Raw genomic sequence first — 16577 nt, forward strand, 5'->3', positions numbered from 1 at the left:
CAGCGGCGCCGCCGACACCGTTCACATCCCGTCGTGCCGACGTCGTGCCATGCGTGTGGGTAGGCGGTGTCTTCCTAGCTGCCAAAAGAGGAACTCACCCTTTCCTTCGGCAGAAACGCACCGAATCGACAAAGAACGTAAGCTGTCTGCTCCATTTGGAGGGCGTGCGAACGATTGCTTGCTCTTCTCTGTGAACCGCGCCGTTAAGTCAGACAACTTCTCACCTTAGGTCTCAGCGTGTGCGCATGCAGGCAGCCACGAAAAAGCAGAAGAGGACTCCTAGCACGAACTGCGGCGAAATCTACACAGTCTGAGCAGAAGGCACACATCGACGCGGAGGAATCAAGCAGCTTTTTGCGCAGTCCGATTCAAGGAGACTTTCTTTTTTCAGCTCCTCTTCGCTGCGCTGTCTCGCCGAGCGGCGCGCGTATACAGGTGTTGCATGCCGCCATCCCCAGCAAGGTAGTTTTGCGAACGCCATCGTCTTTCCACAGGACTCGAGTCCCGATACACCTCAAAACCAAGCGCTTTGAGTTTGCGCGAGAATTCCTTTGCCTCTTCTTTCAACCATTTGTGTGTCGCCGCGTGCCTGTTGCCGTGAATCGCCTCCTCCTGCGCGTCCTGCGTGGCTGCCACAGCTGCCTGAGTCGGCCTCCCCTCTTCGTCCCCGCCATTTCCGTTCTTCCGCGCCTTTCTGCTTGTTTTCCTCGTTTCGCACTCCTGAAGCGTTCGTTCCGGGGCTCTCCCGTGCCTCCCAGGCTCGCGAGTTGGTTTTCTTCCGCGCCGAAATGCCCGATGCAAAGAGCGCAGCCGCCGCTGCTCTGCTGGAGGGCGGCAGAAAATACGGCGCAAGCTTCCTCTCCTTCGTGAACGAGACAGGCTCCCCGTACCACTCTGTGCAGGCCGTTCAGCGCCGGCTGCTCGCCAGTGGCTTCACTCAGCTCGATGAAAGGTCAGAGAAAAAAACAAAGGCAACCGCACACAATAGACGAAAGAGACGCGCACAGGCGCTGACGACGCAAATAGGAACCCTAAACCCCGAACCCCGTCTTGCGGACAGACACAAGCCTTCCTGCGTGGCGGCGGGATGCTGCTCAGAGTTCTGCCTAGAAGTCGTGACGCGAACGAGAGACCGCTGAGAGGGAAGCGCCGCGGCAACCGCGAGCGCGGACGCACAGAGTCGAAATACGTGGAAAAGAAAGCAAACCAGAGAGCGAATGAGGAGACCCAGAAAGCTGGCGTCGCGCTCCATTTTGCCGAAGCTCCATCCGGGCGCCTAGAGGCGCACTTCTGTTCATCATCCCCCTGTCCGTTCTCATTGTCTGAACGCGATTCCCTCACTGCACATACACCTTGGCCTCTCTCTCCCTCTGCAGACTCGCTCCCCCTTCTCTCCCTTGTCCTCCACAGTTTTCATTTATCGGCGCCATACGTTTTTTTTTGCAGAGAGAAGTGGGAGCTAAGGCGTGGAGGCAAGTACTTTGTGACCCGGAATCAGGCATGCATCGCGGCGTTCACAATTGGTACGTGGCTCGCTCGCCGTTCTCACCTTCAGCATCCCTCGACGAGCGTAGAAAGACGTCTTTTGATAGGCTTGCGCATCCGGCAAGGACTCTGCCTCTCAAGCCGCTGCTGTGCTCACTACTGTCTTGCGTGGACTCCCACAGCCGCAGTGGCGACGTCCGCTTCTCTGCTTTTTTCACTCATATCCTCAATAGTCGACTCATACCACGACAGTTCCGATGCGCCTGACCAACGTGGAGGCCGACGTGAGGGCTGAGTCTGTCTCGTGTGTGGAGGCTCCAGAGGGAGGTGCTTGCCGGGCGACGGCAGCCGAAGCGACACTGCTGAACGCGTGCGTGCGTTGCAGAGACACGCTCTAGCTGTCTCGAAGCGCCCGTGCTCCCCTTTCGCAGACTATGTCGCTGCAGCATGGATTCGTGGTATCCTCTCAGGCTCTCAGCCACTTCTTTATTGATATATCGGTACATCTAGACACGCATAGGTCGGTAGGGGTTATTCACTCGCGCTGTCGACTCGCCTGTCTCTGGCAGCTGATGCAAAGGGGCGACGCATGCGACGTGCTGCGTTTCTTTGCCTGTTCAGGAGAGAACTTCAGAGGCTCCCACAGCGGCTTCACGATCGTTGCCGCTCACACGGATTCGCCGTGTCTCCGCCTGCGGCCGAATAGCAACTTGAAGAAGGAAGGCATCCAGCAAGTGAGTCACTCTGAGCTGTGACCTTGTCGGGAGACTCACAGTGTCGAGGCTACCGTCACCATGCTGCGCATAAAGCCCATGCGTTCATCGCCTTTAGCGAGTACTCGTAGAGTCGCAGTTAGGATGGAGGCGCAAGCGAATGCATGCGGACCTGCGCGAGGCGCTACTTCCTCGTGACGTGTATCCGAATTCACTCGTTCATAGCAGGGGGCCTGCTGCACCACGCAGGCTTGTCTTTCGGTTTGCTGGTATATCACCTGCGACATCCTCCAACGTGGAGGAGATACAGACCGGGCATGCCAGTCCTCAAGTCGTGGTAGTTTTTCTTTTTTTTCTAGATCTTCCTCTTTTCGTGGTGGCGCTCTCTACAGCGTCTTGCGTCTTCCAAGAGGCGCGCGTGCGCCTTGATCTGCAACTGGACTTTGCTTTTGTGTCTGCGTTTCCTCGCTCGGCCTGACCGCGCAGGCAGGCATCGAGTGCTATGGCGGCGGCCTCTGGCACACCTGGTTCGATCGCGGCTTGGGCGTCGCCGGCAAAGTCGTCGTCAAAACGGAGAACGGTGAGAGTGCAGGGCAGGAAGGTTATTGCAGAAAACGTGAATTCTCGGGGTGCGGATCCAGGTGCTTAAAAATATATCTAAAATTATAGTAGTTATGTGTTCAGAAATCTTCGGAAAATCTGCAGAATTAGCTTAAGCTAGAGGTGATGCAGGAATTTCATCACGAGGAACCCAAAAACAAGAGTGAAACGTGATGTGATTTTAGCTAGTCCTTTGGGGCCGAGGGAGCCGCGAGCGATGCCGATTCTGCGTCATTCTTCTTTGGTGCGAAAAACGATTTGTACCTTCCTCGACCCTTGAGTGGAAGCAGCGCTGCTGAAGACTCAGCGTACTCAAGCTACCCAGTCAACAATGGAGAGACGAGCGAGGGGGATCCCTGTGAAGCGCTCTGAAACGAAGGCAGACAGAGATGTTAAACTTCGTTGGCTTGAATGCCTGTCCGCAGCCCTTTTCGACTAGAGGCGCCTGTGGGGGGTCTCCTCTGGTTGGGCTTCCCTCTTGGCACGTTTGCAAGTTCTTTCTCTTTTTTGATACCCGCTGCTGCTTGCTTCGAACCGCGAGAGCCCTCGTGACCAGCTCGCAGTTTTTGTTGGCGTGTGCTTCTTCAGGCCTGGCGGAGAAGCTCATCCGCGTGGATCGCCCCATCCTCGTGCTGCCCAACCTCGCGATTCATCTGCAGTCGGCGGAGGAGATTGCTGCGTTTAAAATCAACAAGGTACAAGCCTTTCTCTGCGCCGCTCTCTGTTCCTTTCGGCTGGCTGTGAGTGTCGTCCCTTCCTGACTCGCTCACGCTTCCTGTGAACTCTCCGCCGTCTAGCGCCTCATTCTCGGCGGAAATGACGCCGTTTTCTCTTCGCTTCTCTGCCTTGTCGGTCTTGCGGGTTCGCCCAGCGGGACGCGGTGCCCGTCTTCGCCGTTAGCCTCAGTCTCTGTCTTCCTTTTTCTCAGGAGACGCATCTGCAACCCATTCTCTGTACGGAGGTGTACCGACAGCTGCTGGAGGCCCAGGCGGGTGACTGCGAAGTGGAGAAAACAGCCGAAGACAAGCGGGAGGCCGCGACAGGGGCGTCGTGCCCTCTCGTGGACCGGAAAAATGAAGACCGTGCCGCTTCGCCGCTCCTCGCTCTCGTGGCTAAGTACGAGAAAACAGCATGCGCTTTGCTTCTGCGCCCGATCTCGACGACGCGGGCTTGGATCTCGCAGTTCTTCATTCTCTTCTCTTCGGTGGCGGTCCTGATAAGCTCAGCTGTCTCTCAGGGGTGTCCTCTCTCGTCGCGTGTCTTTTCCTTCGTTTCCTCTGTGTCTAGCGAGCACTGGTCTGGCTCTTTCGCGTCGTTCTCTGAAGCTTTTGGCGCTTTCCTTCTTCCGTGTGCTGCTGCTCAGAGACACATGCGGCCGTGTGCGTTTCTTTGCGAGCAGAGAGCTGGGAGTCCAGCCAGACGATGTCCTGGAGTGGGACTTGTGCCTCATGGACGCGACCGTAAGTCTGTGTGGTCGGGTCTGCGTACTCGCGCTTCCATGATTTTGCGCGTGCGCTCACGTTGGCTTCTTCGTCATCCGATTTCCGCATTTAGTCCGGCACGTGCGCCTCCAGCAACACGCATCGCAGTACGCTCCGCGTGTTCGCTCTTGCATAAAAAAGGATACTGGCCGCTTGCGGCGCGAGGACTCTTCCCTGAATCTCTGCTCTCAGCGCGTTCTTTTTCCCCTGTCGCACACTGCTCGTATACATATATATATATATATATATATATATATATATATATATACGTCCATATGAGATATATTTCTGTACGCGTTCTCCTGTGGGGTTAAAGCACCGCGTGGCGAGTTTGACTCTCTTTTTCCTGCCAGCCGAGCAGATTTTGCGGCATCCATGACGAGTTCGTCGAGTCGCCGCGTCTGGACAACCTGGGGTCGACCTGGGCGGCGTTCTCCGCGTTGATGGAAGCGGCACCGGACTCGAAGGACATCAGCCTCGCCGTCGGCTTTGACCACGAAGAGGTTGGCAGCGAGAGCTACACAGGCGCGGCCTCCACTGCGCTGGTGGTGAGAACTCCGAGCCTTGCAGTGCTCCCTCTATGCTTCCTCGTGGCGCTCGCTGAAGGCCTCGGGGTTCTTCGCAGCAGCCGTCTGCACCTGTTTTCTTCTCGTGAGCCTGGGGCCGTGGCCTTCCGTCGCGCACTGCGTTCGTGTCACCGTCCTCCGCCCCGTCCGGCTCTCGGTTCGTTCTCGGTTCGTCCTTTTGTGGATTTCGTGTTTTTCCCTGCCTGGATCGCCGCCTTTTTCGTTACCTTCAGCCCAGCGGCTCCGCGTCATGTGTCTCATGTTTTTTTTTTTCACGCTGCAGGTCTGGATGGAGCGGATCGTGCAGTGCCTGGACGTGTTCGACGTGTACCCTCAGATTCTTTCGCGCTCCTTTCTCGTCAGCGCAGTGAGTTCCAGGCGACTTCAGTTTTCGCTCTTTTGCAGTTCTTTTCGACGCTCCACTGGCGAGGCCTCCTGGCCTTCTCTTGCTCGCGCCGCGCGCGTTTTCTCGCGGTGTAGGGGCTGTTGCGCCGGCGCTGCCGCCTCGCGCTTACAGTCGCGAAGCCTGGACTCTGGCGCATGCGTCATCGGAAAAGGGAAGAAAGGCCTTTCTTCCGCCCTTCAGCGCTGCGTTTCCCGAGGGGAATGGGGGACTTGGGGGTTTCAGCCGGCTGCGGCGTCGCCCGTGCGGCATTCCTCGCTCTGCGCCCTCGCTGCGCCTGCCCCCCTGCGTGCAGTCCCTGCTCCTTCTTCTCGATTCTGCCTTTCTGGTTTCCAGGACATGGCGCACGGCGTCCACCCGAACTACTCCGAGCGCCACCAGGGCCAGACAAAGCCCCTGATGCAGCAGGTGCGCGAACCAAATGCACTCTGCCTTCCGGGCTGCACTCACAGCGCAGTATGCGAGCGAAAGGGGGGGAGGGGGAGAGGAGGGCACGGCCTCCCGTCTGCGTATACATATCTGGCAGCCGCATGCGCGCCCATATGCGTAACAATATATGCGTGTATATGTAGTGCATATGTCGGTGGACTCGCGTTTATGCACGCACTAGCCCACGAGGCGCGCGTCTGTCTCTAGTTCGTTTGTCGAGCTTCCGGTTCGTCGCAGGGCGTGGTGATCAAGGAGAACTCGAATCAGCGCTACGCGACAAACGTGGCGACGATTGCGCTGACGCGCGCGGTTGCGCAGAAAGGCCAAGTGCCTCTGCAGCTCTTCACCGTCAAAAACGACTCGCGCTGCGGCAGCACCGTGGGACCCATCCTTAGCACCCGACTCGGTGAGTTTCTGCAGGCGCTTCTAACGCGCGCTTCTGCTTGCGCGGGCGTCGAAACGGAGTGTGCCTCACGCGGATCTCTCCGAGGACGCGCGGGTCTGGAGGAAAGTTTGTCTTACTGTCGCACGCGGCACCCGCGACGCTGCGCAGTCCATGCGTTCAGACGCGGCTGCTGTCCGCCTCCTTCGTGAGGGCGCGTACTTGTCGAGAGCTGCACGCCGCGCCACGCCAGAGGCGGAGGCACAAGATATACTTCCACGCGTGCGTGCTGGCGCAGCTGTAGAAGAGTCTTGCGTCGCGTGCACATTTGTTAACAGACGCGCGGGCACGCACGTGGGGTGACCGCGTGCGGCTGGACAGATCTTGAGCGCCCTAGATGCGTCGATCTTCAAAGACGTGGGCGTGTGCGTCCCGTTGTCTCCTGCGGGCGTGATGACCGTCGCGCAGACGCGCTTGTGTTGATCGTGTTTTGCCTTCTCGGCCTCGCTGCAGGTGTACGTACGGTTGACATCGGCATTCCGCAGTGGGCGATGCACTCATGCAGAGAGACGTGCGGCATTCTGGATCTCTACGCGCTTCAGTTGCTGCTCAAGGTGAGGCGAACGCAGGGAACACGCGTCCCTCTTGGGCGAGCCTGACTCACGCGTACGCGCGCAGGGAGATATCCGTATTATCTATCTATATATGGTCTGACGTGTGACTGTGGTACGATGCACTTCTCGGTAGCTACCACACGAAAGGAAGCATTTGCAGCTTCCCGGTAGCCGCGTGGGCACTCTACACGCGGAGCTGCTTCCTGTCGAGAGGCATGGCGACCGACACTTAGTCACGCCTGCACCTTCGTAGAGGCGTGTGTCTACGTACTTTTCCGGTTTTACTTGTCCGCTCCGCTGGACGTTTTCCACTGGAGTCTGGCGGGCAGCGCTGGACTATCGCAGTTTGGAACTAGGCCCAAAAACTTGAAACAACGCCAGACCCCTGTCGGCGTTGCAAGCGTGATAGTCTTCTGGCGTGTGTAGGGCACTGCCGTCATAGTTGTCGTAGCAGAGAAGTCCGCTCGGATGCGGCTGCAGATGAGTGTCAGATCCAGAGTCCCCCCTCCCGGAGAAACACACCTTTTCTTCGAAACACATGTCGCTTCTAGACGCCGGCAAGACCGGGGACCCACAACCCTCCTCTGGGTGGGCGATGTGCCCGCGTCTTTTTTTCAGGAATTCTACACCTCCTTCCGTTCGATCGACAGCACCTACCAGGAGGCCTAACGTTTCGTCTCCGGGTTCTGCTGGTTTCGCTGCTTCTCTGGACCTTCTTCGTCCGCTGCGGCTTCCACCGTGGCTGTTAACCCCTGAGGAAAGTTTTGCGGGTGGGACGAGTAAGGCGTTTAAAGGTCATGCCAGCGATCCCAGCCTTTGCGGTTTGTTGTCTCACTCCGTCCCATCCTTTTTGAGTTTGGCCATACATGGAGGCGTTTCTGGGGCTAAAGGGCTCCCTGTCATGTCTTTCCGTTGATCGCAAGGCCACGCTCCCTGCCGTTTCGCCTTGGTTCGCGCTTTCGTTTTTCCTTATCGCCGCCTCAGTGCTGCAGCAGAAACACTGAATATGGTTCGTTGTCTCCTTCTGCAGATCAGCGTCTTTTGCTTTCCCTTTTTCCTTTCTCTGGCTGGTTGCTAAGCTACCTCGGCGCCTGGGGGTCTTGTCTAATACTCCAGCAGCGGACCCGGCACTCACCGACCGTCGCGGAGGAGAAGCACCCAGGTGCTAAATGAGGGTATGTCGCTCCCAAATGGTCGTGCTATCCCTTGGCCTCTCCAAGACAAACACTGCGCTGTCCTAAGAATGCCTGATTTTCATACCTTGTAACTACATACGTAGAGACACCCTCCAGCGACACACTCACATGGTATATATAGAGATAGCGAGAGAGTCTTCACTTGTATCCGAAGTGCCTACGTGACTCCCTGACCATGCAGCACAGCTCGCCGTTTGCTGCGTCAGTGTCACGGCGTTCGAGGAGCCCGTCCGCCATTCGCCAGAAGTGTAGGCATATGCCGGCGGTTTGGCCATAAATCGTCGATATTAACAACTATCTTTATTTAGGTGGATGGCGCTTCGATGTAGCATCACGCGCCGAACGCCTTCCGGACGGCCCTGTGGGAAACCAGTCCGAGCAGTCAAGAGAAACAGCAGCAACAAGAAACTTCTCGTTTGCTGGCGGTGAGACAAGGAGAGCACGGGCGGAGCACTACGGTGGTGTCATTCCCATACCGGAGAGCCGAGGAAGATTGCTTGCGACGTAGAAGAGGGGAGTTCTGCGGTCAGCGTAGGTGTAATGAGTAAGTCTGGCACGCGCCCTTTGGACTGGCTTACGCGACCACCTGCGCTTCCATATTAACTTGAAGGTATACAGGCAGGCTCTAGAAACCCGCTTCTCTCTGCAATGGAGCGGAGTTATACGTGCTCTCTAAACAGTGTTGCGCGAAGTGCCACAGTTCCAGCTGCGCGGAGGACTCCAGCGTTCGACTCTTTCGTGTCAGTTCGTAAAACCGGTTCACCGGGCGCGCGGTGTGGTTCCCGGCAGTCCGCGCCTACTTCATGGTTTAAGGTGAACTTCCGTTCGCGGAAAAAAATCAATTGAAAAGGAACGTCGACGGACTCGGAGTTTGACGAAACAGAAACGGCTTTCCACTACTGGGGCAGTCGAACCGAAACAACGCAAGGCCACGGGAAGCCAACTTTTAACGAAAATATCGACCAAGCTGCCGGTACCTGGCATACTCAAACAACAGAGAAATGGACTCCGCGTCCGAAAAAAGGTCAAGCCAGAGGAGCCGCACCCGTTTTCCGCAAGAGCAAACGAGGCAGCGACTGACACCGGCAGAGCGGAGAGAAACAACAAAAGGGCAACACCGGGGAGAGATGCCAAAAACGACAGAGAAGCGAACGATAAGCGACGAATGCGCTTCCGTATCCGCTCGGCTCCTCGCCCCCGCCGCACCCATGACACACACCACACCAATAGCAGCTGCTCTGATGCGCCAAGGCCGAAATGAGATCTCATATTGCGTTGTGTCGTGTCTTCCTGCTTACGGACGAGCACAACACAGCCCGGACAGGGAAAAGCGAATGACACTGGTGCCTGCCGTGCACAGCGGGTAGCGAGCGAGACGCCTGCCACCGTCTGTCGCCAATTTGTGTCCTCCCAGACACACTCGGCATCAACCGCTGTAACGCGGACAGACGAGCTCCTTTACTGGCGCCGGACTAAATATCTGCAACACCGCGGATGGGACATCCCAGCTACACACCCCGCGGAATCAGAACCTCCGGTGTACACGGAACAACGCACTGCTTGACCCTGCTAGCGTTGCGCGACAAATGCAGCCAACTGCTCCTCCTCTCTTCCAGGCTGAGTTCCACACAGGCCTGCCGATGCTGCTCCGTGTGGGAGAACCCCCGAGGCACAGAACACCGCAGCGCCGGTTGCCTGAATCCGTACGGCATGAAGTGGACAGTGGCGGACACGCTCTCCCGCCTGCGCTGTGGGCTTTCTCGCCAGAGTCCAGCGCAGGCGGCCTGTTCGTGATGCCTATTCAGAACTCGTGAATACCTGAAACGCGGTGCAGCATGCTCAAACGTCCACGCTGTGTCCGAAGTCCTGCGTCATGACGCCAGGAACCAATGCGCGTCGGCGCATGTCACTCGTATGTAGCGTCTTGTTTCTGTTTCCCCTCACGTTCTCCGTCGTCCTGGTCGCCGCTCACTGAGGACGGCGTGGCTAGAGGGGCGCCTGCGTCGTTAGGCGCCTCAGTCTGCTGAGACGAACGTTGTTGCCACTTCATCCGCTTTGCCAGCTGCTGTTTCCGGTGTGCGGCTTGGAGGTAGCGCATGTCTCTCTCCATGGATCGCTTCGCAATCTTGTGGGCTCGGCGGATTCGAAGGTAAGAAAGCATCATTAATAGGTACTGCACCCAAGTCAACACTGACAGCGCACCCATCGTCATCCGAGCAGAGCGCGGCACCTGGGTTGGGTCCGCTGCACTTTCAGGCGGGCCTGCGGCCTCGCGCCCGAGGCCATGCTCCATTCCGGCGAGGTGTGAAGCGACGGCCGAAAGAGGAGAACGCGCGAGGGCGACGGCGCTCAAATGCAGGGGCGAGGAGCGGGGAAGAATAAATCGGCTGGTTCGCCGCAAGCAAGGCGAAGGGTGCAGGACTGAAACTCAGAGAACAGGGATTGGCAGGGACCCGGGACCGGGCATGAAGATTACTTATGGCACGTCGAAATTTGCGCTGGCTCTACACGGGGCCGGCGGAAGCCACACGCGCCATAGGCGGGCGGAGGGGTTAGAAGGAACATGAAGCAGAAGATGCAGTCTATGTTACATAAAGACGGTAGCGGGAATGCAAGCACATTCAGGAGAGCACACGTCGGCTTCAAATGGTCGCCTTTTGGCGGTTGCGAGATGATGGACACCACACGCGTGTGACGCGTCCGCTATTGGAACTTGCAGAAAATCTGCTGGTCGCCCCCACAAACGAACGGTACGTGGTGGGAAGGTGCTATCCACTCGAGGCGGTTCAGGGGATGAGGCTTCTGCAAAATATACACACACGACACGAGAGAGGTCTCGACGACAGGCGCGAGCGCAGGAAACCGCGCATATGCTGCCTGCACTGCCGCTGGAAGCTTGATCCGGAAGGCGGCGACCGGTGCTTTTGCACCGTGAAGGGATTACTCCAGCACAAAATAGAACGGCGCCCATTCCCCTGTTAAGGAGAGAAACAACTCAGTATTGCCACACCAAAGAGGAACTCTGCTCAGTTCACGAAAAACAGCCCAGTACGCGCTGAGTATCCCCGTCGCGTCTCTCGCGGGCGCATGCTCCCCCGTCGCCGGGCGCTTCGTTCGAGGAGACTACCCTGCCTCTCTACAAGTGTCAGGTCCCGAAGGAACTGTCACTGAAAACGGTGTTGCAACTATCGAGATGATCAACAGCAAGGAATTTCAATGGAGCTCCCGTACCCCGTTTAAAGAAAAAGGCTTTTGGTACAAGTCACGAAGACAGCGACAGGAATATAAAGCGGCTGCACGACAGGGCAATCAATAAAGGGGCTGTTCCGGGAATTGAACCCGGGACCTCTCGCACCCGAAGCGAGAATCATACCACTAGACTAAACAGCCTGTCTGCAATGTTAGCGGCGACCCTGCTGGCGAGCAGGCCGAAATCAACTGGAAAAAGAAGCGGCTGAGGAAAATGGTGTAGGTGCACCGCAGATCGCTACACGTGCGCCCCCATGTGCCAGGACTTCAAACTAATATCCAGCACCACTAGCTAACCTCAACTGTGGTGTGGCGTAAGAGAAATCCCATCGCAGCAGCTTTTGGAGTGAAGCCTCTCATCAGTAAGCCTGTATTTATTCCAGCCTCTCGATAAGAACGCAGCACATTCCTCACAGGGGTCTTCAGACTTCCACCATCAAAGTCGAAAAAAAGAAGGAACTGCCCTTTGTGAGCCGACGTCCGCTCTCGTGTCCGCAGGAGGTCGGTGTTGCCTTGCTTCTTCCGCTACAGAGATAATCCCTCAGTCCTGCGCATTTGCTCTCCCACAGGGAATGAAGTACCACGTCACACCACAGCGCCGTCCACGCATCGTTGCTGAGCTGTTGCAATGCAGAATACTTCTGCAAATAGGCCGCCTCGGTCCGCCTTCCCCTGGTACACTGACACGTACACGGTCCTTGATTCCACGGCCATGTATAACCCAAGCTTCGAAAGGGTCAGTTTGTTGCATGTGTTACTCACCTTCGTAGTCTTACTCTGGTATGCTGACTGGACATCGAACCATTTCAAATGAGGGACTAGTGCAGCGGGGATTGCTGCTGTAGCTGGGTTGTGAGTGACAAAACGGGGGTGATCAGTGGTGGACGGTGCTGTGTTACCAAAAAGCATTCTGCGTGCGTGGACGGTAGCATCTAAACTGGTGTGGAGGAGAGTTCTTTCTACCAATTGAACGAGCATAATCATGCTTCACAAATGCTGTCATATATAGGGGGCGGCCTTATCATGTGCTCACCCGGTGGCATAGATCATCTACGCAGCGAGTAAACATGCGCCAAACCCACACGGTTGGTGAAGAAGAAGGACACAATCGCAACTTAACCACAGTACCGCGAACAGCAGGCGGCACACGCGGACACACATGAAGCACTGCCGAAGAAGAAAACCATACAACCAGACTAGACAGCCGTGGCGAAAGCGGCCAAGGTCTCCACCGTCATTGAGCCAACGGCGAATAACCAGGGGCAAGACTCCGAATGCCCCACGGAGTAGCTAGCCATCGGGTACAGATCGAAGCAGAGTCGTCGCCGTGTCGCAGAAGCAGCCCCCCCGTCACGAAAGCTCGTCAAACACCCGAGAAGCGTGCACAGCATGATTCCGCCTCTTCGATGGTGGAGAGGCGCAATATAGGGCGGAATTCATCATCGCACGAGCGTTATCCGCCTTTTGAGAGTGAGATTGAAGCTTGCCGGGCTGTTCCGGGAATTGAACCCGGGACCTCTCGCACCCAAAGCGAGAATCATACCACTAGACTAAACAGCCGCGTCGATACCACGTAATCCGGCCAGTTCCAACGATGTCGGACCCTCTCAGACAATACAGACGTCGTCACACGTGCCCAGGTGATGGGCCCCTGCTTAGCGTCCTGTGCGTTGAATCACCACACATTCCTCACAGAGATCTTCAGACTTTCACCATCAAAAACGAAAAAAAGAAGGAACTGCCCTTTGTGAGCCGACGTCCGCTCTCGTGTCCGCAGGAGGTCGGTGTTGCCTTGCTTCTTCCGCTACAGAGATAATCCCTCAGTCCTGCGCATTTGCTCTCCCACAGGGAATGAAGTACCACGTCACACCACAGCGCCGTCCACGCATCGTTGCTGAGCTGTTGCAATGCAGAATACTTCTGCAAATAGGCCGCCTCGGTCCGCCTTCCCCTGGTACACTGATACGTTCACGGTCCTTGATTCCACGGCCATGTATAACCCAAGCTTCGAAAGGGTCAGTTTGTTACATGTGTTACTCACCTTCGTAGTCTTACTCTGGTATGCTGACTGGACATCGAACCATTTCAAATGAGGGACTAGTGCAGCGGGGATTGCTGCTGTAGCTGGGTTGTGAGTGACAAAACAGGGGTGATCAGTGGTGGACGGTGCTGTGTTACCAAAAAGCATTCTGCGTGCGTGGACGGTAGCATCTAAACTGGTGTGGAGGAGAGTTCTTTCTACCAATTGAACGAGCATAATCATGCTTCACAAATGCTGTCATATATAGGGGGCGGCCTTATCATGTGCTCACCCGGTGGCATAGATCATCTACGCAGCGAGTAAACATGCGCCAAACCCACACGATTGGTGAAGAAGAAGGACACAATCGCAACTTAACCACAGTACCGCGAACAGCAGGCGGCACACGCGGACACACATGAAGCACTGCCGAAGAAGAAAACCATACAACCAGACTAGACAGCCGTGGCGAAAGCGGCCAAGGTCTCCACCGTCATTGAGCCAACGGCGAATAACCAGGGGCAAGACTCCGAATGCCCCACGGAGTAGCTAGCCATCGGGTACAGATCGAAGCAGAGTCGTCGCCGTGTCGCAGAAGCAGCCCCCCCGTCACGAAAGCTCGTCAAACACCCGAGAAGCGTGCACAGCATGATTCCGCCTCTTCGATGGTGGAGAGGCGCAATATAGGGCGGAATTCATCATCGCACGAGCGTTATCCGCCTTTTGAGAGTGAGATTGAAGCTTGCCGGGCTGTTCCGGGAATTGAACCCGGGACCTCTCGCACCCAAAGCGAGAATCATACCACTAGACTAAACAGCCGCGTCGATACCACGTAATCCGGCCAGTTCCAACGATGTCGGACCCTCTCAGACAATACAGACGTCGTCACACGTGCCCAGGTGATGGGCCCCTGCTTAGCGTCCTGTGCGTTGAATCACCACACATTCCTCACAGAGATCTTCAGACTTCCACCATCAAAAACGAAAAAAAGAAGGAACTGCCCTTTGTGAGCCGACGTCCGCTCTCGTGTCCGCAGGAGGTCGGTGTTGCCTTGCTTCTTCCGCTACAGAGATAATCCCTCAGTCCTGCGCATTTGCTCTCCCACAGGGAATGAAGTACCACGTCACACCACAGCGCCGTCCACGCATCGTTGCTGAGCTGTTGCAATGCAGAATACTTCTGCAAATAGGCCGCCTCGGTCCGCCTTCCCCTGGTACACTGATACGTTCACGGTCCTTGATTCCACGGCCATGTATAACCCAAGCTTCGAAAGGGTCAGTTTGTTACATGTGTTACTCACCTTCGTAGTCTTACTCTGGTATGCTGGCTGGACATCGAACCATTTCAAATGAGGGACTAGTGCAGCGGGGATTGCTGCTGTAGCTGGGTTGTGAGTGACAAAACGGGGGTGATCAGTGGTGGACGGTGCTGTGTTACCAAAAAGCATTCTGCGTGCGTGGACGGTAGCATCTAAACTGGTGTGGAGGAGAGTTCTTTCTACCAATTGAACGAGCATAATCATGCTTCACAAATGCTGTCATATATAGGGGGCGGCCTTATCATGTGCTCACCCGGTGGCATAGATCATCTACGCAGCGAGTAAACATGCGCCAAACCCACACGGTTGGTGAAGAAGAAGGACACAATCGCAACTTAACCACAGTACCGCGAACAGCAGGCGGCACACGCGGACACACATGAAGCACTGCCGAAGAAGAAAACCATACAACCAGACTAGACAGCCGTGGCGAAAGCGGCCAAGGTCTCCACCGTCATTGAGCCAACGGCGAATAACCAGGGGCAAGACTCCGAATGCCCCACGGAGTAGCTAGCCATCGGGTACAGATCGAAGCAGAGTCGTCGCCGTGTCGCAGAAGCAGCCCCCCCGTCACGAAAGCTCGTCAAACACCCGAGAAGCGTGCACAGCATGATTCCGCCTCTTCGATGGTGGAGAGGCGCAATATAGGGCGGAATTCATCATCGCACGAGCGTTATCCGCCTTTTGAGAGTGAGATTGAAGCTTGCCGGGCTGTTCCGGGAATTGAACCCGGGACCTCTCGCACCCAAAGCGAGAATCATACCACTAGACTAAACAGCCGCGTCGATACCACGTAATCCGGCCAGTTCCAACGATGTCGGACCCTCTCAGACAATACAGACGTCGTCACACGTGCCCAGGTGATGGGCCCCTGCTTAGCGTCCTGTGCGTTGAATCACCACACATTCCTCACAGAGATCTTCAGACTTTCACCATCAAAAACGAAAAAAAGAAGGAACTGCCCTTTGTGAGCCGACGTCCGCTCTCGTGTCCGCAGGAGGTCGGTGTTGCCTTGCTTCTTCCGCTACAGAGATAATCCCTCAGTCCTGCGCATTTGCTCTCCCACAGGGAATGAAGTACCACGTCACACCACAGCACCGTCCACGCATCGTTGCTGAGCTGTTGCAATGCAGAATACTTCTGCAAATAGGCCGCCTCGGTCCGCCTTCCCCTGGTACACTGATACGTTCACGGTCCTTGATTCCACGACCATGTATAACCCAAGCTTCGAAAGGGTCAGTTTGTTGCATGTGTTACTCACCTTCGTAGTCTTACTCTGGTATGCTGACTGGACATCGAACCATTTCAAATGAGGGACTAGTGCAGCGGGGATTGCTGCTGTAGCTGGGTTGTGAGTGACAAAACAGGGGTGATCAGTGGTGGACGGTGCTGTGTTACCAAAAAGCATTCTGCGTGCGTGGACGGTAGCATCTAAACTGGTGTGGAGGAGAGTTCTTTCTACCAATTGAACGAGCATAATCATGCTTCACAAATGCTGTCATATATAGGGGGCGGCCTTATCATGTGCTCACCCGGTGGCATAGATCATCTACGCAGCGAGTAAACATGCGCCAAACCCACACGGTTGGTGAAGAAGAAGGACACAATCGCAACTTAACCACAGTACCGCGAACAGCAGGCGGCACACGCGGACACACATGAAGCACTGCCGAAGAAGAAAACCATACAACCAGACTAGACAGCCGTGGCGAAAGCGGCCAAGGTCTCCACCGTCATTGAGCCAACGGCGAATAACCAGGGGCAAGACTCCGAATGCCCCACGGAGTAGCTAGCCATCGGGTACAGATCGAAGCAGAGTCGTCGCCGTGTCGCAGAAGCAACCCCCCCGTCACGAAAGCTCGTCAAACACCCGAGAAGCGTGCACAGCATGATTCCGCCTCTTCGATGGTGGAGAGGCGCAATATAGGGCGGAATTCATCATCGCACGAGCGTTATCCGCCTTTTGAGAGTGAGATTGAAGCTTGCCGGGCTGTTCCGGGAATTGAACCCGGGACCTCTCGCACCCAAAGCGAGAATCATACCACTAGACTAAACAGCCGCGTCGATACCACGTAATCCGGCCAGTTCCAACGATGTCGGACCCTCTCAGACAATACGGAC

The 16577-nt window shown here is 56.2% G+C and overlaps 2 protein-coding genes and 5 non-coding genes across 7 annotated transcripts; 1 reads left to right on the forward strand and 6 right to left on the reverse strand.

Annotated features, from left to right (window-relative positions):
* Nucleotides 1-788: 788 nt before the first annotated feature.
* BESB_063690 (aspartyl aminopeptidase) lies at nucleotides 789-7342 on the forward strand (the record flags this gene model as incomplete). Its single annotated transcript, XM_029364783.1, has 13 exons — nucleotides 789-952; nucleotides 1447-1523; nucleotides 2107-2219; nucleotides 2685-2778; nucleotides 3387-3493; nucleotides 3727-3914; nucleotides 4198-4258; nucleotides 4633-4827; nucleotides 5129-5212; nucleotides 5585-5656; nucleotides 5915-6083; nucleotides 6573-6673; nucleotides 7292-7342. The coding sequence occupies 13 exons, from the start codon at nucleotides 789-791 to the stop codon at nucleotides 7340-7342; spliced, it is 1476 nt and encodes a 491-aa protein (XP_029219491.1).
* Nucleotides 7343-9775: 2433 nt separating this feature from the next.
* BESB_063700 (uncharacterized protein) lies at nucleotides 9776-10162 on the reverse strand (the record flags this gene model as incomplete). Its single annotated transcript, XM_029364784.1, has 1 exon — nucleotides 9776-10162. One exon carries the CDS (start codon nucleotides 10160-10162, stop codon nucleotides 9776-9778), a length of 387 nt encoding a protein of 128 aa, XP_029219492.1.
* Nucleotides 10163-11187: 1025 nt separating this feature from the next.
* BESB_063930 lies at nucleotides 11188-11259 on the reverse strand. The gene has a single exon. It is a non-coding gene; the product is annotated as a tRNA-Pro (tRNA).
* A 1347-nt stretch (nucleotides 11260-12606) lies between these two features.
* BESB_063920 lies at nucleotides 12607-12678 on the reverse strand. Its single transcript has one exon. It is a non-coding gene; the product is annotated as a tRNA-Pro (tRNA).
* Nucleotides 12679-13885: 1207 nt separating this feature from the next.
* BESB_063910 lies at nucleotides 13886-13957 on the reverse strand. Its single transcript has one exon. It is a non-coding gene; the product is annotated as a tRNA-Pro (tRNA).
* Nucleotides 13958-15164: 1207 nt separating this feature from the next.
* BESB_063900 lies at nucleotides 15165-15236 on the reverse strand. Its single transcript has one exon. It is a non-coding gene; the product is annotated as a tRNA-Pro (tRNA).
* A 1207-nt stretch (nucleotides 15237-16443) lies between these two features.
* BESB_063890 lies at nucleotides 16444-16515 on the reverse strand. The gene has a single exon. It is a non-coding gene; the product is annotated as a tRNA-Pro (tRNA).
* Nucleotides 16516-16577: the final 62 nt, after the last annotated feature.

This window comes from Besnoitia besnoiti, chromosome V (genome assembly GCF_002563875.1).
Source record: "Besnoitia besnoiti strain Bb-Ger1 chromosome V, whole genome shotgun sequence".
Taxonomy (NCBI): Eukaryota; Apicomplexa; class Conoidasida; order Eucoccidiorida; family Sarcocystidae; genus Besnoitia; species Besnoitia besnoiti.